This window comes from Halichoerus grypus, chromosome 6 (assembly GCF_964656455.1).
Source record: "Halichoerus grypus chromosome 6, mHalGry1.hap1.1, whole genome shotgun sequence".
In the NCBI taxonomy this organism is placed as follows: domain Eukaryota; kingdom Metazoa; phylum Chordata; class Mammalia; order Carnivora; family Phocidae; genus Halichoerus; species Halichoerus grypus.
The window spans coordinates 19,320,431-19,345,210 of NC_135717.1; the positions used below are offsets into that span (position 1 = coordinate 19,320,431).

The 24,780-nt window shown below is 44.7% G+C and overlaps 1 protein-coding gene across 1 annotated transcript in view; it reads right to left on the reverse strand.

Annotated features, from left to right (window-relative positions):
• Positions 1-315: 315 nt before the first annotated feature.
• HS3ST4 (heparan sulfate-glucosamine 3-sulfotransferase 4) overlaps positions 316-24,780 on the reverse strand; it is a 402,830-nt gene continuing 378,365 nt past the window's right edge. The window contains exon 2 of the mRNA XM_036076600.2: positions 316-2,363. Coding sequence (XP_035932493.1) covers positions 1,727-2,363 — 637 coding nt within the window. The 3' untranslated portion in view covers positions 316-1,726. The remainder of the gene's footprint in view (positions 2,364-24,780) is intronic.

Here is a 24,780-nt window from a genome sequence, read left to right on the forward strand (position 1 = left end):
AAGCATATTTGCTGCCTTCGGTTCAAAAACCACTTTCTTATCCGGCAAAAAATTATTTGTAAGGTTGTTTCTGAGTCTAGTGTATCAGTCCATTCCTCGCCAGGGTTAGTTAAGAGAGAGAAAGCCGCACTCCTTACAGAGTCACTTCCTTTGTGCTATTTTGAGAATTATCTGGCCCTGAAGACAGAATCTCCCGTAAGATTCTCTAATCTGGGGCTTTCTGGCCACCCCGGAGGAGGAGGGATCATTCCAGAATTCGAGGGTCAGGGTGGGGTTGGAGGTGACCAATACAAACACACCATCAAAGCCCATCAATCAGGTTGCATTAAGCTTTATAACAACACAATTTTCATTTAGCGGGAGAAATGAGTTTAATAACAGGTGAACAGACTTAGCTCCCCCCACTCATACATATTTCCAAATTTACTAGAACAGTTCCTGGTTTTGGAGATCTGTGAACAAGTGCTTGGCGTCAAACGCGGCCTTTTAATCAAATCAGAGTAAAGGGAAGGGACACTTCGTTCAGCAGCCCTTGATAGGGGTGTCCACAGACAGCCCTTGCCCTCCCCCGCATCCGCAGACTGGATCTGAAGACCCGCCATAGATGGGAGGGTCTGTCCCTGCCCCAATGTGCCATATATGAAGAGAGTAAGTGAAGCATCAGATGACCATGAGGAGGACATGGTGGGGCAAACAAGAATGGTGACTGATCCCCTGTTGGTTGTGTTGCTCAGGATTACTCATAATGGAAGACATGCCAACTATCTGGTCCTTGCCCGTCTAAGGACCCCAAGGGACAAAGCCCGTCCTGAAAGCATTCCTCAGAACTGTGGTGCTAAGGGTCTTCACGTACGGAGACCTCCCACCAAAAGATACGGCCTTCTTTCTTCACCCCCAGAAATAACATTTATCTTTACCAGCCTCAGGGCTCGGAACTCAAAGGCAATCATATGGCTCCGAGAACAGCCACGCAGGCCTGATTCTATCACGAGGGCCTATGCTAAGCTTCACCACAGCCCAGGACCCTCCTTGGAGGGCTCTCGGAAAGAAGGCTTCCAAGGGTGTCAGCTTTTATTTTTGTGTTTTTTTGTTTTGTTTTTTGTTTTCTGGTGAGGAACGTGCATGCCTCTGCCTTCATAAGGTGAGGAGAGGGGATGTCAAAGGGTTGTGATTGAGACCTTTAAGGAGAAGGCTAGAGACACCTCAGAGAAAGGACCTTGCTCCCTAGGAGTCCTGGAGCACTCAGCCACGAGTAGAATTCCGGAGAGACGCCAAAGCAAAGGTCTGTACGGCAGAGGGCTGTGCCAGATGCAGGGCTAGGACTCAGGCTTCTAAAGTGGCCAAAGTAGACCTTCCTTCCTCTTTTTTTTTTTTTTTTAGTCACTTAAAGAAACATTCCTGGCACGGTCTCTGACCTTGACAGCTATTTATCCTGTCTTTAGACTCTATTAATTAGCAGAAGACAAGAATTAGCAGTGGCTCCTGGTGGCCATCTGGTCAACCAGATGCTGCTGCCCCGGCAAACCCAATGCCTCCATGAGGATGCCATGGGATCCATCCCTTTGCCTAAGCCTACAGTGCTGGAAGCAATCCCAGCTAGACAAAGGAGGGGGTCTACTTGGCACTCCAGCGAGGCTGAGGCCACAGACCCCAGTGGGGGGGATTTCAGGACTCAGGTAAGGAGCCTCCTTAGCTATTCACTAGCCTTCCCTCTGCTTCTCTAACCTCATTTGTCACCCTCTTCCCGTTCCCACTGGAAATCTTGACCAGTCATTTGGTAAAACATCATGTTGAAGGGCTTGTAGAATTTCTGCAGTCTGTGGATCACATCGGGGTCGATGCGGGGATGAGTCCGACCTTTGCTCTTGCCTAAGCATCTTGGGGCACTGCTGTCTTCTGGCTTCTTTAGACAAGGGAACCCCTTGGTTTTGTTGAAATAGAAATGTTTTTCAGTCACGACACGCTTGAGGCCTAGAAAATCCTGTACTTTGGCCATTTCCCCGGCAGGGTCCACTATGAGTCGCTCACCACTGACAAAGAGGATTTGGGAGAGGGGGAAATACTGGAGCCAGTTTTCCAGGTGCAGAGCATAGATCCCTATTCGAATGGCACTCCAGGAGGCGTCGATCAGCCCTAGGGTCCGGTTTTTGAAGGCCAGCACCTCGAAGGTGGGGATCTCAGGTTTCTTTGACAGCGTCTGGGTATAGTCAGAGATGGCCCTGGTCACGGGGTTCCTCACCACCACGATCAGTTTGATGTCCTTGGCCATGGCATGGATGCGCTTGGGAGCCTCATTTGTCACGAAGTAACTCGGTGTCTTCTCCATGGTTACCTGCCCGTCCAGAGTCTTGGGCATCACATTTCTGGAAGAGGGAGGGAAAGGAAAGAGAGTGGTCATTCCCATCCAGAACCGTTTTAACTGTTCGCACAAAACGTGTGACATAAAGAGCCTCATGGGGAGCTACAAAATAAAATTCATTGATAAATCCTAAGGATTCTTTTTAACTCTATGTCCCACTATGGCTCTGATTATGGTATTATCAGGACAGGCAGCATAAGGCTTCTGCCTTCATTCTTGGGAACCTCATACACCTGGGTTTCAATTGCAGCCCTATCTCTTACCAGTTACATTCAACGGAGATATACTCTTAATTTCTCTATGTATTAGTTTTGTGTAATCTCTGAAACAGAGGTAATGACAGCACTTACTTCGCACTGTAGTAGAAGGATTAAGGGAGATAACACTTGTAAAGCATTTAGCACAGAATCTGGCACGTGCAAGAGCTTAATAAATCAAGGAAATTACTATTGTCGTAGCGGCTTTTAGAAAATGTTTGAGCACCCCAAGAACTCAAAGATTATCTAGACTAGGGGTTGGCCAACTACTCCCTGCCTCTCATTTTTTTTTTTTTTTTGTATGGCTCGTAGCTAAGACTGATTTTTAATCTCTAAACGGTTGGGAAAAAACCCAACATAATAATAATAACATTTTGCGATGCATGAAAATTATATGAAATTCAAATTTCAATGCCCATAAATAAACTTTCCCTGGAACACAGCCACACTCCTTCCTTGATGTACTGCCCCTGGTTGCTTTCGTGCTACAACAGCAGAGCTGAGTATTTGCAACAGGGACTTTAAGACAGAGCCAAGCATATTTACTCACTGGCCCTTTAGGAAAACGTATGCTGAGCCTTGACCTGGTCCAAAGGCACCATTGTGCAAATGCAGAAATGAACCCTAGAGACAGGGAACCAGATAGGCTTTGTGACCTGAACCAGTTCAATCACGTCCCCTTATTCTCTTCTGTAAAACCCTAGAGCTCACCTCAAGTTCAAGTTCAGAATAAAATGACATACAACGTGAAGGCATCCAGCATGGGTCTGATTGTAGAAATGGAATTCTTCTTTACTTTGCTCCCCAGCTTGCCCAGTGAGCCAGTGGTAGATCCCACACCATGTCTCTCGGTTTCCTTCCCTAGGATGCATCTCCACACCCACCCCTCCATCTGTGTTCACCTTCGGAATGGCCCCGTCCCATTTGGGAGCTTCAAGACATTAAAGGGGTTTTGATGCTATTTGTCCCCCAGTTCCAATGTGGCAGGCCTATCGATGATAAAAGAGGCTCAGGATCCTATTACACAGTCAATTTGCTGTAGGCATATGTAGACCAAAGTTAACCGACAATAAACCTGTTATACCCGTCGGTACAGCAGGCCATCGGCCACCATGTGTTCCATTAAATCTATTCACTTCTGAGCCCTGCATCAAAGTGGTACATTTAGGATTACACAAGACCTCTTTTTTGTGATGACATGCTTTTAAATGTCTCAGCTAATAAAACTTAATACAGACGAAGATCCCTTAGCTTCCCCTACTATAATTAAATTTATTTACTATCGCGTGTGTGGAGAAAGAACGACTTTTCTTTTATCTCTAATTCACATGCTCTGTCAATAATTAATTGCTACTGGGTTTTAAGCTTTCTTGGCAAGCACTTTTATTAGGCAAGAGGAATTTGCCCAGTAGAGAGCTTCACATAGAATCAGATGTTGTTAGCGCGTAATGGCTGGACAGCCAGAAGTCTTCAGATCAAAGCCATAGCCCCAGCCACAGTCGTGCTTGTCTTGGACTAACGTATTCTCCAAAGTGGTTTGAACACCTTTATGTGCCTGTTGGGCTCTCACCAGATTTAACTGTCTCCTTCAGAGGTGCAGGGCTCAGGAACGCAGAGCCTTTGGGAGTCAGATGTGCAGGATTGAAGAATTTCTGACTACCCTCGCCCCTGGGAAGTTGATAAAACCTGAATTTACTCTGAAGTTCGGAGGACCTCTAGGAAGCGTCCTTAATCCACACTGAACCCCAAGTTTCTCATCTCAAAAAAAAAATAGGGCTAAGCAGAGTGCCTCCCTCCTGGGATTATAACGAAAATTAAATGTGATAATGCAGATAGATCACTTAGAATAGTACCCGGTGAATACCAGAGTCTTTAAAATGTACACTAGGTCTATAAGACCATCGGCACAGCAATTCTTAGAGAAAAGCAAGGAAAAAATACTTCTATTTGACCCAAACATGGCAAAGCTGAACAACTGAACGAAGGAACGGGTCTAGGGATAAAGGCTATTCTCATTCAAGCCCATATCACCAACCACACTTCCTGACCTGGAGGCTGGTGATGGATGAATTCAGCCTGAGTTCAAGGAACATGCCGATGTCCTATTTTTATTTCAACTGGAGAGATATATTCTCTTAGTATGAAACTCATGTTGCATTATGAAAATATTAAATAAAGACTGATGTAAAAAAAAATACCTGAAGACAGATATTTTTACATGGCCCTACCCAGATTTTTAATCCCTTACATATACTGTTGCTTGTTTATTTCGTGGCCTTTTTTTTTTCTTTAGTGCAAGAGCAGCTGCTAGATTTTTCTTTTTTTTCTTTTTTTAAAAATTTTATTATGTTATGTTACTCACCATACAATACATCATTAGTTTTTGATGTGGTGATCCACGATCCATTGTTTTCGTGTAACACCCAGTGCTCCATGCAGTACGTGCCCTCCTTAATCCCCATCACCAGGCTAACCAATCCCCCCTCCCCCTCCCCTCTTTTCTTCTCTTTTGTTCTCTGCCATTCACTTCTCAGACCTCGGTGTTTGTTTGTTTTTACGATGGGCCCCTTTCAAATTCATCTCCTTCACTTTGGCTAACTGCTGCGATCTGTCAAGACGTGTAGGGATCTCAAGTCTTTATCTGAAGCATCTGGGATGAAAGGACACCCCACCTCCAAGCCAGTGTGTGCCCAGCTCCGTGCTCAGTGCAAAAGGGAACGAGAGGAGGGGTGCCAGGAAAGGCAGAGGGGAGCAGAGGAGTCTAAATGTCTTTGATCGTGTTATAGATGAATTAAATAAAACATGTCACTGAGGGAGAGGTCCGGCATTGGGGCACACATGGTGAGACCATCTCATTGAACCAAGAAAGAGCCGTGTGGTATGAGCTACCCAGGATTTGTTGTCAGTAAGAAGATCCACAGGAGCTGCTCAGCCTCTATGAAGTAGCCATTCCCCCTTCCCGGAATGGATTCTGCACCAGTTATATTCATTCATTCACGAATTCCTTTTCACTCTGGCAGTCCTTGCTAACTACCTGAATCATAGAGCTTAGAATACTGTCATAATAGGATTTGTTCCCCAGCCCTTCCTGGCTAGTCTCAGTCCCTTGAAGCCACGGGCAATGTTCTATTCACCTATGTATCCCTTGGATCTAACCCAGTGCCCGCCACATATGGTGGCCACCCCCTCACTCTCTGGGGTTGTTGGATGAACCCAGGAATGGCATACGGCTGAAAGCCTGATCCCTGGACGCAAGGAGAACTGGGGCACAGCTTGGAGGGCATGGCCCCTCTAAGTAGATTTTCCACGCACAGAGGTTCGGCGTGAGTGAGTTCTGTGCCATCCTTGTCTGAAAGACCATGCACTTCAGTGTGGACCATATGGGGAGAAAACACCGTGCCTGGGCTTGGAACAGCTCGTTAACAGTATCTGGGGTGCTCAGAGCAGCTGTGACATCAACGTCAACACACAGGCCTGAAGCGAGAAGCGTTCTGCAAGATCACACATCTGCTCTCATAGCCCCAAATGTTTGTGAGCCACCAGCCAACGCACTCACCAGCCCCCACTCCGGCTCCAGGGGGTGGGGGTGCTTGGCAGAGCACAAGCCCTGTGTGAGTGCGGGTCGGCGCTCCGGGGGCCTCTCTGGAGACACTGCCAACAAAGGTTACCACCCTCTGGTCACAGAGTGCTCGCTCTAGGCTGTGGTCTGGATCCAAATTCTGATGCCGGACCCACTTCTCTAAGCACTTTCAAGACACTGGACTCTCCAGCCTAGTTGGTTAAGCGCACAGACTCCGGACTTTCCGAGTTTGGATCCACTTACTTATTAGCTGTGTGACCCTGGGCGAATGACTTAACCCAGGTAATCTGTATCTCAGTCTCATTATCTGGAAAACAGGCATCATACTAATAAAATCCATCTCGGAGGGATTTTATGAAGATGAAGTAAGTTAATATCGAAAAGAGTCCCTTATACAGAGAAGGTTCTCAATACATTAGCTGTGAATGTTGAAACAACTCTCTTAAGAAGACACTACTGTTATCCCCATTATAGAGGTCTGGAAACTGAGGCCCAGTGAAATGGATTTGTTTGCCCAAAGTCACAAAAGTGGAGTTGAAATTCAATCCCAGGTCTGTCTTGCACCATAGCTAGCCTGAGCTCTTTGTGGCTGCCTGACAATGCTTAACGGAACTAGAGAGGCTGGGCAAGGTCATAGGACTGGCCCAAGGTCACTCTGCTAGTGGGTGGCAAAGCTGAATGTTAAAACAAGCCTCATTATGTTATGTTGTAAAGGTGGGCTGTCACTGACCTACCACTGGGAGTTACAGAAATTCAGGCCAGAATCCCCAGAAATTCTTGCCAGATCAAGCTACATCGTTCAATTTGTGATATCTCTCTCTGGGGCCTCCTCAATTGAAGCAAATGGATACCATCATGAACGCCGAGGGAGAAAGCAATCACCCGTGTTAGATATAAAGTGCCCATTCTCTCTGGAAGGGTCAGTGGCAGAACTTGCCTTTGGCTTGCCTGAATTGGAGGTACGTGGGCAGCTCACATTTTCCCAAATGCATTTTCCCGTGGAACAAATGGTGCATAAATTAGCAATATCTTCTGAGCCCTCCTGATGAACTGTAACCAAGAGAATGGTGGTTAGAGCAAGGGCATGAGGTAGGACCACTTCCTCCACATCGAGGAAAGAACTCACTTAGAAAGTCAATCGAGCTCTTGCTGTTTGCCAAGCCTGGAAAAAGGGAGTTCCACACGGTTCTCCTGGCTAAAGCTCACAAATACCATAGGATTCACTGAGTCTGTTATATAGACGTGGATCTGGAGAGCTGGGGTGACCTTGAACCCTGTCTAAGGACACATAGGCAGGACTATGCCCTGCCCAGTTCTCTTGGAAAGTCCATCGTGCTTTTTAAGCCCAGATTCAGGAATCTTGGAAATCTCTGAAGGCTGATATTCAAACCATTTGGAAACTACCTGTCTTATATAAAAGACCCGAGAAAAGCAGCATGCCCTGGGGCCATATGACTATCAGCCAAATTGAAGCCAAGAAAGCAGGGATCTTGAGTTAGAGCTCAGACTTAACAACTAACTTGCTGAATGAATTGAGGACAGGGATTTTTCTTTCTGGAGCTGCACAATGAAAGGGCTATGTTAATATCAATCCTCTCATTAATCCCATCAAGTTTTTTTGGTGCGTCTTATGCACCAGGTGTTGGGTATATACTGATAATCATGCATGCCTGGTACCTGCCCTCCATGGACTGTAAGTTCTTTGAAGGAAAGGTCTGAATAGCCCATGTTTGGTCTGTGGCTCAGATGGGACATCTCTGTTGTGGGCAGATGTCGCCTTTCAAACCAAACGATCCCCACCGAGTCTCAGCTGCATTCCTGCATGACCACAGGAGGAGAAGGAGGAGACGAGAAGGTGTGGGCAGAGGAGAGGAACAGAGGAGGAAGAGAAGTAGCAAAGAATGAAGGAGATTAGAAGGGAGGGCAGAAATAAAGACAAGAAGAAAGGCAGAAGTGAGGAAGGAGGAGGAGAAAGAGAAGAAGGAACTGGGCTTTGAAGGAATTTAAGTAACCAGAAAAAAAATGAGGAAATCAGCCCAGTTTTAAATGACACATGGCCACATTGTGGGGGAAGAAAAGCAAACCCAGGTCTTAGGCATTTTTGTTGTTTTAAAGTTTGGGCCAGGCAGGTACAGCTATTTTAGGGTTAGAAGGTTTAGGCTGGTCTTTGTCAGGGAGGCGGTAGGAGTGTGAGCCCTACTGAAGTAGGCAGAGAGGGTAGATACTCCTTATTCCCCATGTTCTCAATGAACCAACTGAGGCTCAGAGAAGTTTCATGTCTTGACTAAGATCATACAGCTCCTCTGTGGCAGGGTTGGGATTTGAAATCCAGCAGAGCCTGTGGTCCTCACCACTCTTCAATATAACAAGGAGAGGAAGGTCCAGAGCGGAGCTAGAGCCTGGAGGCAGGGACAGACTATCAACCTCCAGTGGAGAAACGAGGGTCCAGTAGGCATTCTTACCCAGAGAAAAACCTAGCATAAGAGTTAATAAGGTCTTAAGATGTGGTGGGACATGGGTAGGATCAGGGAGAGCAATACTGAGGAACTTCCTCCTAATGGCTTTGATATTCCCGACGTCAGAAAACTAGGGCCATTTGCTAAGCTTGAGGGCCTTGGGAGTGGGGTTATGGGACTCAGAGCAGATGGAGCTGGAGGATATATTAATAATTTATGCATTATAGTGACGTACGGAGAAATAATCCTGGGTTTGGTTTTTGCCCTGGGAGACTCATGTGGAAAAAAAGGCAGGGAATTCATCGCTACCTTCACTCCCCACCCCAACCACCACCACCATACATCCCTTGGCCCTTGGGTTTCAAGAAAGGTTTTTATTCTAATACAAATTAAACTTGACCTGAAACCCACATGACGAGCCTGAACAGAAGTCCTCTACTTATCATTATTCAGAGCCACCTCTGACACCTTTTGTAAGGCAGCCCAGGGTCCTAAGGAGATACGTTTCTGAAGACATCATCACAAGTGAATAAGGCAAGTGTCTGGGATATCCATAGATGCCAGCAACCAGAAAGGGGAAGTGAGGGAATAGGAGAACATATTCCACTCTGAGAGAAGAATTACTTGGGAAAAGATGCTCCTTATTCCCTTCTGGGGACTGCCAAGTGTCATGAACCACATGGGGTGGCACTTATCTCAAAAAATCAGAAGTTAATGGCACCACATAAACTAAGTCTTTTTGGGGCCAGAGACACAATACAAGACTATTCAAAACAGAAAAAAGGAACACCTCTTTTGGGCCAGTTCCAGTTCAACAGTAAGCTGACACACAGCTATTCAGAGGTGGTTTTCGATCTCCCAAATGAGTACAATGAGGACTCCACAGTTTTTTGGTTTTTTTGTTTGTTTGTTTTTAATCAACCCAATGGTGTTTTCACTCCCTGAATAGTCGGGAGCTGGTCGGAATATTAAGATCTCGAAACGCATGTTCTTGGATCAGGCCCCAAAGAGAAACTGGTGCCAGGCAGACTGAGGACTCACAGAACCTTCTCTGGAGCTCAGAAGAAGACTAGGTGTTCTAGGCGTGCCCAACTGCCTCTAGAGGGTGGAGAAATGCCAGTCTATCACGGAGGGTTGAATGCCTTCCCTCGGATTTCCATATTGATCTCCTATCCTATACATGTTTCCCTTCACTGGATCTGAGTTTTGGAACCACTTATCCAAATAATTATACGTTTATTATTGTCTATATCAGAGCTATATACAATTAGTGTTTCTTCACCAGAGAAAGCCAAGATCACTATGCTGAAACAAATTTTAGCCAAAAAGCAAAAGAAAAGTACCCATTCATGTGTTGCTAGGCGCTGTGCTAGAATCGGGAGATAAAACCAAGAGCAAGATCTTGCCCTGAAGAAGCGTGCATTTTTGTGAAATAGTAAGAATAGTTTAAGAGGTCAGTCCTTGTTTCTGAGAATCCATAGACATGCATGAGTTTCGGGTTGGGAATCACTGGCCAAGGGTCAACTGAATCCCAGCCCTCCCCCATCGCCTCCTTCAGAAGCTTTGCTAAGTGCACGGTCATCCTGACAAAGGTGTGTGTGTGACCGAGCATTTAACTTCAGGGTTCCATCTCTAAACCATCTGAGCAAACCCACTGCATGCCTTTGAACCCCCGTTCCATCTTGGTTGAATGGGGATAACATCTCCTATTCATTCACAAGAAAATGTATCAGGCGTCCTGGTAGAGAGCACGGGTACCTAGCCGTTCTTGCTGCCAGTGTAATGTAGCCCATAGTAGGTGCGAACAAATTTATTTGTTGAGCGAGGGTAGGACAATGGCCCTGCCCCAATTCTGAATCTGTAGGAATACCGTAGTTTGCCTAATAGAGGCACCCCTATGTAAATGATGACTCTGAGCCACAGAAACCCACCTCTCAAGTAGGCGTTGATACAACCCACTCTTAGAGCACCAACAGGTTGGTTGGGCATATATTCCAGTAAATTACTAGAACTCTTTCTCTTTGCCACCCTGAGGTGCCCAAGCATTTGGGAAGCCGCAGTCCTGGACAGAACCTGGCCACTTTGGGGGGCCATGCCTCATTTTATGCAAGTTGTAGGAATCACTTCCATTTCTCCCTGTTGTCTGACTTTCCCAGTGCCACCACCCGTCTTTGACATCGATGAGACCACCATGGGATGGAAGTGAACTTGTTCAAATGGTTTGATCTAGAAAACACATATGGAGAGAAAGCAACTATGAATTCGACAATCCTTTAAAATGAATTCAGATTGCCCCGGGTGTGTGTGTGTATGTGTGTGTGTGTGTGTGTGTGTGTTTATATGAGATTTTTATTGATTTAGATTCTACTCCATGTGTGGCATCTATAGGGACAGGGAAGTCTTTTGTAATAATTCTCAAGCCCACAGGTTGGAAGCATGGTTCTAAAATCTAAACCATTTTCTGCCTATAACCTCATCTTCATCCACAGCTGTCCCTCCAGCTCTTTTCTCTTTTGTTATTGGACCATCTCGCCCTGGAGGTTCTAAGACAAGACGCTCCCTGACTTTGAATCCGTGAGATTCTGGAACACATTTCACCTGCCCCTGCCTGGGGTTTCCACCCAGAGCGCCCCTCTCTGATACTTTATTCATACACGTTCAAAGAGCGCCCCACTGCACGTCCTCACACACCAATCTCCGTTAGCTGTTTTACTGTATTTTCTTTCCTCCGGCTCAGCGTTTCAAAGGGCAGGTGCCACAATTAAATGATGATTATGGAAGGGGGCGGAGCAAGATGGCAGAGGAGTAGGAGACCTGGATTTCCTCTGGTCTCAGGAATATAGCTGGATAGGGATCAAACCATTCTGAACACCTACAAACTCAACAGGAGATCGAAGAAAAGAAGAGCAACAACTCTCTGAACAGAAAAGCGACCACTTTCTGGAAGGTAGGACGTGCGGAGAAGTGAAACCAAGGCGATATTCGGGAGGATAGACAGCGGGGGAGGGGCCTCCGTCGGCCGCTTCTGGCAAGTGATAGAGCCGCGGAGCACAAAATCGGAACTTTTAGAAGTCCACTCCGCTGAGGGACGTCACTCCGGTGGCTAAGCGGGGGGTGGAACCCTCGTGGGACAGTGTGGTCTCAGGACCCTCGGGGTCACAGGAAGACTGGGGGTGCCTGAGTGTGGCAGAGCTCCCAGGTATCGGAGCGGGGAAGCCGGCTGCAGAGACAGAGCCCAGGCGCGGGCTCTCAGCTCGGGGTTGCCATAAACCATGATCCGGGGCACAGTTGGGCCACTGCTCCTCCAGCAGGGACCCAACAAGCGGCAGATCCGGGGAGACTCACCTTCTTCCCCCGGGAGGAGAGGCGCGGGAGCGCACCACAGGGATCTGCTGGGTTTGGAGACTCCACACGGGGTCGGGTGCCAGAGATAGACACGCGCGGTCACAGGCCGGGAGAGCATGGAGTGTGGCCGGAGACCGGGAGACGGGAGTGACTGACGGCTTTTCTCTGGGGGCGCACTGAGGAGCGGGACCCCGAGTTCTCGGCTCCTCCGGGGCGGAGATTGGGAGGCCGCCATTTTCCCTCTCCGCCTCCAAAGCTGTACGGAAAGCTTGCAGGGAACAAAAGCTCCCAAGAGCAAACCCGAGCAGATTACTTAGCCGGGACCGGGCAAGGGTGGGGCAATTCCGCCTCCAGCAAAGACATTTGGGAACCACGGCAACAGGCCCCTCCCCCAGAAGATCAGCAAGAACAGCCAGCCAAGACCAAGTTTACCGATCAATGAGAACGACAGAACTCCAGCGCTAGGGGAATAATGCACATAGAATTCATGGCTTTTTTACCATGATTCTTTAGTCTTTAAAGTTATTTTTTTTTTAACTGTCTTTTTTTTTTTTTGAATTTTTCTTTTTCCCTTTTTCAACCAACATCTTATCAATCCCTTTTTTTAAAAAAACATTTTTATTTTTCATTTTTAGAGTCATATTCTATCCCTTCATAGTAGTTACCCGTATTTTTGGCATATATATATAAGTTGTTCTCTCTTTAAAATTTTGAGATAGTTTCTTCTAACAGATCAAAATATACCCTAAATCTCTAGTGTATGGTTTTTTTTCTACTCCCCTGCCTGATCACATTCTCTCCCTTTTTTTGTCCTTTTTCTTTTTTAAATCCTCTTCTTTCTTTTTTCAAACAACTTCTTATCAATTCCTTTTATAAAATTTTTCATAATTTCCATCTTTACAGTCATATTCCATCCCTTCATCACATCAACCCTTATTTTTGTACATATATAAGTTTTTCTTTCTTTAAAATTTTGGGAGGCACTTTCTTCTAACAGACCAAAATACACCCAAAATCTAGTGTGTGGCACTGATCTATATACCAGTCTGATCATATTTGATCACATTCTGGTTTTTTTTGTTTTGTTCTGTTTTTGTTTTTATCTTTATCTTTTTCTTTTTCTTTTTTTTCTTTTTCTTTTTTCTCTCTTTCCCTTTCTTTTCCCACTGCTTCAGGTCTTTTCTGATTTGTTTAGAGTATATTTTCTGGGAAAGTTGTTACCCTGTTAGCATTTTGTTCTCTGATTCATCTATTCTCCTCTGGACAAAATGACAAGATGGAAAAAATCACCTCAACAAAAAGAACAAGAGGTAGTACCGACTGCCAGGGACCTACTCAATACGGACATTAGTACGATGTCAAATCTAGAGTTCAGAATCATCACTTTAAAGATACTAGCTGGGCTTGAAAAAAGCATGGAAGTTATTAGAGAAACCCTTTCTGGAGAAGTAAGAGAACTAAAATCTAACCAAGTAGAAATCAAAAAGGCTATTAATGAGGTGCAATCAAATATGGGGATGCTAACTGCTAGGATAAATGAGGCAGAAGAAAGAATCAGTGATATAGAAGACCAAATGATGGAAAATAAAGCTGAGAAAAAGAGAGATAAACAACTACTGGATCACGAGGGCAGAATTCAAGAGATAAGCGATACCATAAGACGAAACAACATTAGAATAATTGGGATCCCAGAAGAAGAAGAAAGAGAGAGAGGGGCAGAAGGTATAATGGAGCAAATTGTAGCAGAGAACTTCCCTAATTTGGGGAAGGAAACAGGCATCAAAATCCAGGAAGCACAGAGAACCCCTCTCAAAATCAATAAAAATAGGTCAACACCCCGACATCTAATAGTAAAACTTACGAGTCTCAGAGACAAAGAGAAAATCCCGAAAGCAGCTCGGGAGAAGAGACATGTAACCTACAATGGTAGGAACATTAGATTGGCAACAGACCTATCCACAGAGACCTGGCAGGCCAGAAAGGACTGGCAGGATATATTCAGAGCACTAAATGAGAAAAATATGCAGCCAAGAATACTATATCCAGCTAGGCTGTCATTGAAAATAGGAGAGATAAAAAGCTTCCAGGACAAACAAAAACTAAAGGAATTTGCAAACACGAAACCAGCCCTACAAGAAATCTTGAAAGGGGTCCTCTAAGCAAAGAGAGAGCCTAAAAGCAACATGGACCGGAAAGGAACACAGACAATATACAGTAACAGTCACCTTACAGGCAATACAATGGCACTAAATTCCTATCTTTCAATAGTTACCCTGAATGTAAATGGGCTAAATGCCCCAATCAAAAGACACAGGCTATCAGATTGGATTAAAAAACAAGACCCATCGATATGCTGTCTGCAAGAGACTCATTTTAGACCCAAAGACACCCCCAGATTGAAAGTGAGGGGGTGGAAAACCATTTACCATGCTAATGGACACCAAAAGAAAGCTGGGGTGGCAATCCTTATATCAGACAAATTAGATTTTAAACCAAAGACTGTAATAAAAGATGAGGAAGGACACTATATCCTACTTAAAGGGTCTATCCAACAAGAAGATCTAACAATTGTAAATATCTATGCCCCTAACATGGGAGCAGCCAATTATATAAGGCAATTAATAACAAAAGCAAAGAAACACATCAACAACAATACAATAATACTGGGGGACTTTAACACCACCCTCACTGAAATGGACAGATCGTCTAAGCAAAAGATCAACAAGGAAATAAAGACTTTAAATGACACACTGGACCAAATGGACTTCACAGATATATTCAGAACGTTCCATCCCAAAGCAACGGAATACACATTCTTCTCTAGTGCCCATGGAACATTCTCCAGAATCGATCACATCCTAGGTCATAAATCAGGTCTCAACCGGTACCAAAAGATTGGGATCATTCCCTGCCTATTTTCAGACCACAATGCTTTGAAACTAGAACTCAATCACAAGAGGAAAGGCAGAAAGAACTCAAATACATGGAGGCTAAAGAGCATCCTACTGAAGAATGAATGGGTCAACCAGGAAATTAAAGAAGAATTTTAAAAATTCATGGAAACCAATGAAAATGAAAACAACTATTCAAATTCTTTGGGATGCAGCAAAGGCAGTCCTAAGAGGAAAGTATATAGCAATACAAGCCTTTCTCAAGAAACAAGAAAGGTCTCAAGTACACAACCTAACCCTACACCTAAGGAGCTGGAGAGAGAACAGCAAATAAAGCCTAAACCCAGCAGGAGAAGAGAAATAATAAAGATCAGAGCAGAAATCAATGAAATAGAAACCAAAAGAACAGTAGAACAGATCAACAAAACTAGGAGTTGGTTCTTTGAAAGAATTAACAAGATTGATAAACCCCTGGCCAGACTTATCAAAAAGAAAAGAGATATGACCCAAATCAACAAAATCATGAATGAAAGAGGAGAAATCACAACCAACACCAAAGAAATACAAACAATTATAAGGACATATTATGAGCAACTCTATGCCAGCAAATTAGATAACCTGGAAGAAATGGATGCATTCCTAGAGATGTATCAACTACCAAAACTGAACCAGGAAGAAATAGAAAACCCGAACAGACCTATAACCACTAAGGAAATTGAAGCAGTCATCAAAAATCTCCCAAAAAAAAAAAGCCCAGAGCCAGATGTCTTCCCAGGGGAATTCTACCAAACATTTAAAGAAGAATTAATACCTATTCTTCTGAAACTGTTCCAAAAAATAGAAATGGAAGGAAAACTTCCAAACTCGTTTTATGAGGCCACCATTACCTTGATCCCAAAACCAGACAAAGACCCCATTAAAAAGGAGAACTACAGACCAATATCCCTGATGAACATGGATGCAAAAATTCTCACCAAAATAGTAGCCACTAGGATCCAACAGTACATTAAAAGGATTATTCACCACGACCAAGTGGGATTTATCCCTGGGCTGCAAGGTTGGTTCAACATCCACAAATCAAGCAACGTGATACAATACATTAACAAAAGAAAGAACAAGAATCCTATGATCCTCTCAATAGATGCAGAAAAAGCATTTGACAAAGTACAGCATCCTTTCTTGATCAAAACTCTTCAGAGGATAGGCATAGAGGGTACATACCTCAATATCATAAAAGCCATCTATGAAAAACCTACAGCGAATATCATTCTCAATGGGGAAAAACTGAGAGCTTTCCCCCTAAGGTCAGGAACGCGGCAGGGATGTCCACTATCACCACTGCTATTCAACATAGTATTGGAAGTCCTAGCCACAGCAATCAGACAACAAAAAGAAATAAAAGGCATCCAAATCAGCAAAGAAGAAGTCAAACTCTCACTCTTTGCAGATGATACGATACTTTATGTGGAAAATCCCAAAGACTCCACCCCAAAACTGCTAGAACTCATACAGGAATTCAGTCAAGTGGCAGGATATAAAATCAATGCACAGAAGTCAGTGGCATTCCTATACACCAACAACAAGACAGAAGAAAGAGAAATTAAGGAGTCGATCCCATTTACAATTGCACCCAAAACCATAAGATACCTAGGAATAAATCTAACCAAAGAGGCAAAGGATCTGTACTCAGAAAACTAAAATACGCATGAAAGAAATTGAGGAAGACACAAAGAAATGGAAAAACATTCCATGCTCATGGATTGGAAGAACAAATATTGTGAAGATGTCAATGCTACCTAGAGCAATCTACACATTCAATGCAATCCCCATCAAAATACCATCCACTTTTTTCAAAGCAATGGAACAAATCATCCTAAAATTTGTATGGAACCAGAAAAGACCCCGAATAGCCAGAGGAATGTTGAAAAAGAAAAGCAAAGCTGGAGGCATCACAATTCCGGACTTCCAGCTCTATTACAAAGCTGTCATCATCAAGACAGTATGGTACTGGCACAAAAACAGACACATAGATCAATGGAACAGAATAGAGAGCCCAGAAATGGACCCTCAACTCTATGGTCAACTAATCTTTGACAAAGCAGGAAATAATGTCCAATGGTAAAAAGACAATCTCTTCAACAAATGGTGTTGGGAAAATTGGATAGCCACATGCAGAAGAATGAAACTGGACCATTTCCTTACACCACACACAAAAATAGACTCCAAATGATTGAAAGACCTCAGTGTGAGACAGGAGTCCATCAAAATCCTAAAGGAGAACACAGGCAGTAACCTCTTCGACCTCAGCCGCAGCAACTTCTTCCTAGAAACATCACCAAAGGCAAGGGAAGCAAGGGCAAAAATGAACTATTGGGACTTCATCAAGATAAAAAGCTTTTGCAAAGCAAAGGAAACAGTCAACAAAACCAAAAGACAACTGACAGAATGGGAGAAGATATTTGCAAATGACATATCAGATAAAGGGCTTGTATCCAAAATATATAAAGAACTTCTCAAACTCAACACCCAAAGAACAAAGAATCCAATCAAGAAATGGGCAGAAGACATGAACAGACATTTTTCCAAAGAAGACATCCAAATGGCCAACAGACACATGAAAAAGTGCTCAATATCGCTCGGCATCAGGGAAATCCAAATCAAAACCTCAATGAGATACCACCTCACACCAGTCAGAATGGCTAAAATTAACAAGTCAGGAAATGACAGATGTTGGCGGGGATGCGGAGAAAGGGGAACCCTCCTACACTGTTGGTGGGAATGCAAGCTGGTGCAGCCACTCTGGAAAACAGTATGGAGGTTCCTCAAAAAGTTGAAAATAGAGCTACCATATGACCCAGCAATTGCACTACTGGGTATTTACCCCAAAGATACAAAAGTAGGGATCCAAAAGGGTACATGCACCCTGATGTTTATAGCAGCAATGTCCACAACAGCCAAACTGTGGAAAGAGCCAAGATGTCCATCGACAGATGAATGGATAAAGAAGATGTGGTATATATATACAATGGATTATTATGCAGCCATCAAAAGGAATGAGATCTTGCCATTTGCAACGACGTGGATGGAACTGGAGGGTATTATGCTGAGCGAAATAAGTCAAACAGAGAAAGACATGTATCATATGACCTCACTGATATGAGGAATTCTTAATCTCAGGAAAAAAACTAAGGGTTGCTGGAGTGGTGGGGGGTGGGAGGGATGGGGTGGCTGGGTGATAGACACTGGGGAGGTTATGTGCTCTGGTAAGCGCTGTGAATTGTGCAAGACTGTTGAATCTCAGATCTGTACCTCTGAAACAAATAATGCAATATATGTTAAGAAAAAAAAAAAAAGATAGCAGGAGGGGAAGAATGAAGGGGGGGGGAGATCGGAGGGGTAGACGAACCATGAGAGATGATGGACTCTGAGAAACAAACTGAGGGTTCTAGAGGGGAGGGGGGTGGGAGGATGGGTTAGCCTGGTGATGGGTATTGAGGAGGGCACGTTCTGCATGGAGCACTGGGTGTTATGCACAAACAATTATTCATGGAACACTATATCTAAAACTAATGGGGATGTAATGTATGGGGATTAACATAACAGTAAAAAATTAAAAAAAAAAAGATTATGGAGGTGTCAGCATGTTTGCACTGGGTCATCGTGCTCACGATTTAACAGATGGTGACAGGAGAGGGGTCCTCTCGGGAAGGCTGCTTTCCAAGTCTCTCCGCCTCCTCCCTGCACTCCCAGCTGTGTGTCAGCTCAGCCCTGCCTCTGGGACGTGGCCAGCCTCCTTCCTTCTCACTGGCATCCTGATGCCGATCCAAGCCCTGCTTGCCACGCCTCCCCAATGCACACTGAAGCCCTGCGGCCTCTGACCATGCGGGCCGCCGCAACCCAGAGTGACAAAGACACTGCTTTTCGTGAAGGTGACGCCCCGTATGCCAGGTTCTCATTCCAGTCTTGCCTTTTCTGGGACCACCCCTTGCTTTTTTCCACCTGCTTCTCAAGAATCTCACCTGAGCCCTTGGTGGTGGTCCCATCATCCCCTGGTTGCCTAGAGCATCACTTGATTGGCCATTTGTGGCTGTGCCTCCGGATCCTGGTGTTCTGCCCAAAAGGGAATGTCCCCCAAGCTGTTGGCAGCGGACGCACCTGCCCTCTGGCCCCAAGAGCCTGCTTCTGCCGTCCTTACTCTAAAGGATGTTGGAAAACCTCAAACTCCTCACTATATACAGTGGAGATCACAACCAAGACCAATCGCAGAGCATGTTTTGCGAGGATTAAAAGGGCTGGTGCTTATGAGGCTGCTGTAAACAATATTGTGTTCCCCACCCCTAACCCCCAAATTCATACACTCATCCCTAACACGCAATGTGATGGTATCGGGGGTGTGGCCTTTGGGAGGCGATTAGTAATGAGGCTGAAGCTCTCATGAAAGCGATTAGGGCCCTTTTATTTATTTTATTCTTTTTTAAAGATTTAAATAATTTATTTGAGAGAGAGAGAGAGAGCAAGCATGAGCAGGGAGAGGGGCAGAGGGAGAGAATCCCAAGCAGATTCCCCACTGAGCCTGACACAGGGCTCGATCCTACCACCCTGGGACCAGCACAAGTGTTGATGATTGTTGCTAATTCGGCATGAAGTCTGTGTATTACGCATTATCAGAGAATGCTACCTAGGACCTGTGCAGATAGTGAGATCACCTAATGTCTACCTAGTTTGCATCCTTAAAATGAACTTGGCTTTTGCAAATAATGTGTACGTGCTCCCCCCTAGTGATCCAAGGAACCTGGTCAGCTACACGGATCACACTCAAAGCACTTGCCTGTGACTGAGATAGTGCTGAAGGCAATTTGTACTCTCAGCTGCAAGGATGCAGCCCAGAAACCCCTTTTCCCTGCATGTGGCCAGGATGGTAGGACAGACAGCCTCTTCTACAAAGTGCCCTGGTCAGAGCCCTCCATATTGTCCTTGAGATATTTCCTTCCTAAAGTTGCAGCCCCAAATCAAGATCTCCAGCTTCAAAGATGTTAAGTACAATCATAAATTAATTAGTGCTTCCCACTGTGCCTGTATTTAGATCTGACTTTCACAGCTTGGGGCGCACGAAATACTAAACAGATTTTCGAACCAATCAATCTGATCATATAGCAGATGGAGAAATGACAGATAGGAAAGAAGATCAGCACACACCTAGAGAGATATACACAAACAGGGCGCCTGGGTGGCTCCGTCCATTAAGCATCTGCCTTCGGCTCAGGTCATGATGGGGGGATGGAGCTCCTGGGATCCAGCCCCACATAGGGGGTCCTTGCTCAGCGGGGAGCCTGCTTCTCCCTCTGCCTCTGCCCCTCCCCCCTGCTCATGCTCTTTCTCTCTCAAATAAATAAAATTAAAAAAAAAAAAAGATATACACAAACATGCACAGGCTATACTATGAGGATGGAAGATTCTTATATGATCAGACATTCCTGCACACCAATCCCCTGCAGGGTCTCTTTCTGTCTTTCTTTGTCTCTGTCACACACACACACACAGGGTCTCTTTCTGTCTCTCTTTGTCTCTGTCACACACACACACACACACAGGGTCTCTTTCTGTCTCTCTTTGACACACACACACACAGGGTCTCTTTCTGTCTCTCTTTGTCTCTGTCACACACACACACACACACACACACACACACAGGGTCTCTTTGACACACACACACACACACACACACACACACAGGGTCTCTTTCTGTCTTTCTTTGTCTCTGTCACACACACACACACACACACACACAGGGTCTCTTTCTGTCTCTCTTTGTCTCTGTCACACACACACACACAGGGTCTCTTTCTGTCTCTCTTTGTCTCTGTCACACACACACACACACACACACAGGGTCTCTTTCTGTCTCTCTTTGACACACACACACACAGGGTCTCTTTCTGCCTCTCTTTGACACACACACACACACACACACACACACACACACACACACCCCTGCTGCTCCTATAATTGACTCCTCATTATTCAGGTTTTGGCTCAGATATCACCCACTCAGAGCACAATCCCCTTCCCCAGGCACCATCTAAAACTACTCTCCTTCACACCAGCCTCTTTTGTTCACTTCATCTGGCTTATTTTTTATATGAAATTATCTTGTTTATGTGTTTATTTTCCCCTGTAGAGTCTGTCTGTCCTCCAAAAGCAAGCAAGCTCCAAAGAAGAAGGGCGATTTGACACTTTCATGTGTGGCTGTGTCCTTGCATCTCACACAATGCCGAGAATCAAACTGATCTCAATAAATATTTGCTGGAGGATGGGAGAAAGAAGGGAACGAAGGAGAAGAGACAGCATAGGTGGAAATAAGGAAAGGAAAAATACAGGAAGGGAGAAAGGAAAATGTGCCGGAATGGAGGCACCGAAATTCACCGGATGACTTTCCCAGCAGGTCACATGGCAGTATCCACCACCTGCCCCCCAGCCTGATCAACCCCGCCCCAGTCTCCCTCCCCTGATGCTACTGATTGAAGATGGAATGAGACATAAAGCCCACTTCATAAATCTATGTAAACTTTAGCTCTAATTTTTATCATTATCATTATTGTTATATCGTTCCTCTGCTGAAATCATTTCGATCATCTCTCATTATATTAAAAAAAAAATCTACCCCCCTCTTCATGGTCTCTATATGATATGTCCCTGAACTCAATCCCATTTGCTCAAGGTCCCGGCACTGCTGGCCCTCTCTCTGCCCCCCAGCACTCCAGATTCCTTCCCTTCTGCATTGGCTCTGTCCTCATCCTCTCCTGCTATTTCCCCAGGTCCCTGCATAGTGGGCTTCCTCTCACTATTCAGGTCTCATATTACGTGTCTGGCTCTGTGCTGTCCAATGCGGAAGTCACTAGCCCCATGTAGCTATTTCAATGTAAATTAATTAAAATTAAATAAAGTTTGGGGCACCTGGGTGGCTCAGTCAGTTAAGCATCCGACTCTTGATTTCAGCTTAGGTCTTGATCTCAGGGTTGTGAGTTTCAGCCCTGTGTTGGGCTTAAAAAAAAAAAAAGTTAAAGATGCAAGTCCTCAGTGTTCAATAACTATGAAAGGCCTGTGGCTACTGTGTTGAAGATGCAGGTAGAGTATATTCCATGATCATATAACATTCTATCGGATAGTGCTGGTCTGGTCCATCAGCAATGACAATTGGGACATCTACATACCACTTAAAAGTTATCTGTCAGAAAGGTTTCCCCTGATCATTCTACCAAAAATAATGCCTGTTCCAAGTCACTTTCTATCTCACTGTCCTGCTTATTCTTCATTGCACTTTCTGACATTGGTCAAGACCTACAATTACCTAATTTGCTTATTGGTTCACGTGATGGCTGATGCCTCTCCACCTGGAACTAAGTCTCATGATGGGAGAACTGTGTCTTATTTATTAGGTTGTATATCTATCTCTCATAAAGCATGGTACGTAATAGGTGGTTAATAAGCAACGAATAAATGAATGACCCTATTGAATATGCACACTCATGTTTTCACTCACATATACACTCATTTCATGCACCCCAAGAGGCCAGAGCAGGACAAGGGAGGTGAAAGAAAGTTTAAACTGATGCTAGGTAGGTCTCCATCTCCTGGCCACCAGCTGGTGACAAAGTAGGACAGGCTTAGCCTCACCCACTGAAGATGCTGATGCCAACTCTTGCCCCTAAAGCAGAACCAGTTAGACATGGCGAGACCTCAACCATGAAATGCATGTGTAATATGGAGTCACCCATCTCCAGCCTCTGGAAAGGTAGAGTAGAGGAAGAGCTCAGTCTGGAGTTTGAACTGATGGCCAGTTCTAGAGTTCATGCTGGAGGCCAGGGAAAAAAAGGAAGAAGACCAAGGACTAGAGTTCAGTGCAGGGCTCAGTCTGTTCCCTCCTCAAAGTCAACCACCTCCCCGGAAGCTCCATTCTCTGGAGAAGAAACAAGTAGAACTCTCTGGTTGGTTTGTGGCTGTGGGGATTGCTCACAGTATCTCCAAAAATTTCTCTGCCAGTTCTATGGCAAATGGACTGATGCCATGAAGTCACCACACTGGTGACCTCAACTCCAGAGGAACATTGTAATTCCTTAGGCCCCACAACTGGGGATTCTGACTCAATTGTTCTGTGATGGTCTGACCATTGGTATATTCTAAAAGCTCTCCAGGGGATTCTAATGAGCATCCAGGATTTAGAAACATATCAGTAAACCAAATTCCTTGATAGACAACAGCACATCTGTCCCATCTCTGCAACCCCAGAGGACAGGGCAGAAATGGAACCAGACTGATGTTGTTCCATGAATAAACAAATGAACAGACCAGTGGACAGATGTGATGCTTAGTTAATTTTATGCATCACCTTGACTGAGCTAAGGGATGCCCAGGTAGAGGGTAAAGTGTTATTTCTGGGTGTGTCTGGGAGGGTGTTTCTGGGCAAGATTAGCATTGACCAAGCAAAGAAGATCTGCCCTCACCAATGCAGGTGAGCATCATCCAATCTATTGAGAGTCTGAATAGAACAAAAAAGTCAAAGGAAGGGCAAATTTGCTCAATTTGTCTGTCTTTTGCTCTCAGACCTCAATTCACCTGGTTCTCCAGCCTTCACACTTAGACTGGGACTTATAACACCAGTTCCCCTGTTCTCAGTTCTTTGGACTTGGAGTGAATTACAACACTCACTTTTCTGGTTCTCTAGCTTGCAGAGAGCAGGTTATAGGATTTCTGGCCTTCATAATCCCATAAGCCAATTCCTATAAAAGATCTCACCCCCCACCCGTCTCTATATCTATGTAACTGTCTATCTATATATCTATCTACTATCCCATACCCTGTTGGTTCTATTTCTCTGGAGATCTCTAATACAGGCAGATAAACGAATGAACCAATGAGTGAATGAATGAAAAAGCACTGTGATTCGCACATCCTGATAACCTTGAGTATCTCTCAATCTCTGGGTCACACCCTGCCATTTCTGGACACTCACTTACATTCTTGTTATCATGGATTCAGTATTTTTCTTTAAATCGATTTCATCTTTATTTGATTCAATAAATCTGTTGAAAACAGAAATTGCATGTGACTACCTTGAATGGAAAAACAATTACAACTGCCAGGCAGACTGACTCTAAGACAGCTCCTAGTCATCCCCACCTCCTGATATTTATGCCCTGGTATAATCTCCACACACTGAGCATGAACAGGACCCAGGACTTGATTCTAATCAACAGAATTTGGCAATGGGGATGTGATATTACTTCCATGGAGTGTTATGTAAGACTGTAACTTGCATCTTGTTAGCAGACCCTCTCTATTGGCTCTCTCTCTTATTGGCTTTGATGAAGCAAGCCACCGTAGGGAGAGGTCCATTTGTCAAGAAACAAAGGACAGACTCCTGTCAACAGCCACAAGAAGCTTAGGCCCTCAGTCAACAGTCCACATGGAACTGAACCCTGCCAACAACCACACAATTTTGGGAGCCATCCTTCTCCAGTCGAACTTCAGATGAGACCCTGGCCTGCTCTGGACTGTGAGTCTGAGATCTCCTTTTTGATAAAGGAAATTACCAATGTTAGCTGTTAGAGACCTATCAGCATCAAAATGAGATTTTCTCCTTTGACTGAAATGAAATCTTTTCCAAAAGATTGAAAGGAAATTATTTTCTCTCCCCTATCTCTAATTGCATGGTTCCACTCTTTCTTAACTCCTACAGCCAAGCACACCTATCCATTGGCCTCCAGCTGCCAGGTAAGAACTGCATCTCACTCAGGATGAGAATATGTCAGCACTCACTGTGACCCCAGCAGATGGGACCCAGAAATAAGAGATGGCCTCTGCCAGAGTACCTGTCGCACTTACATGCACCTGG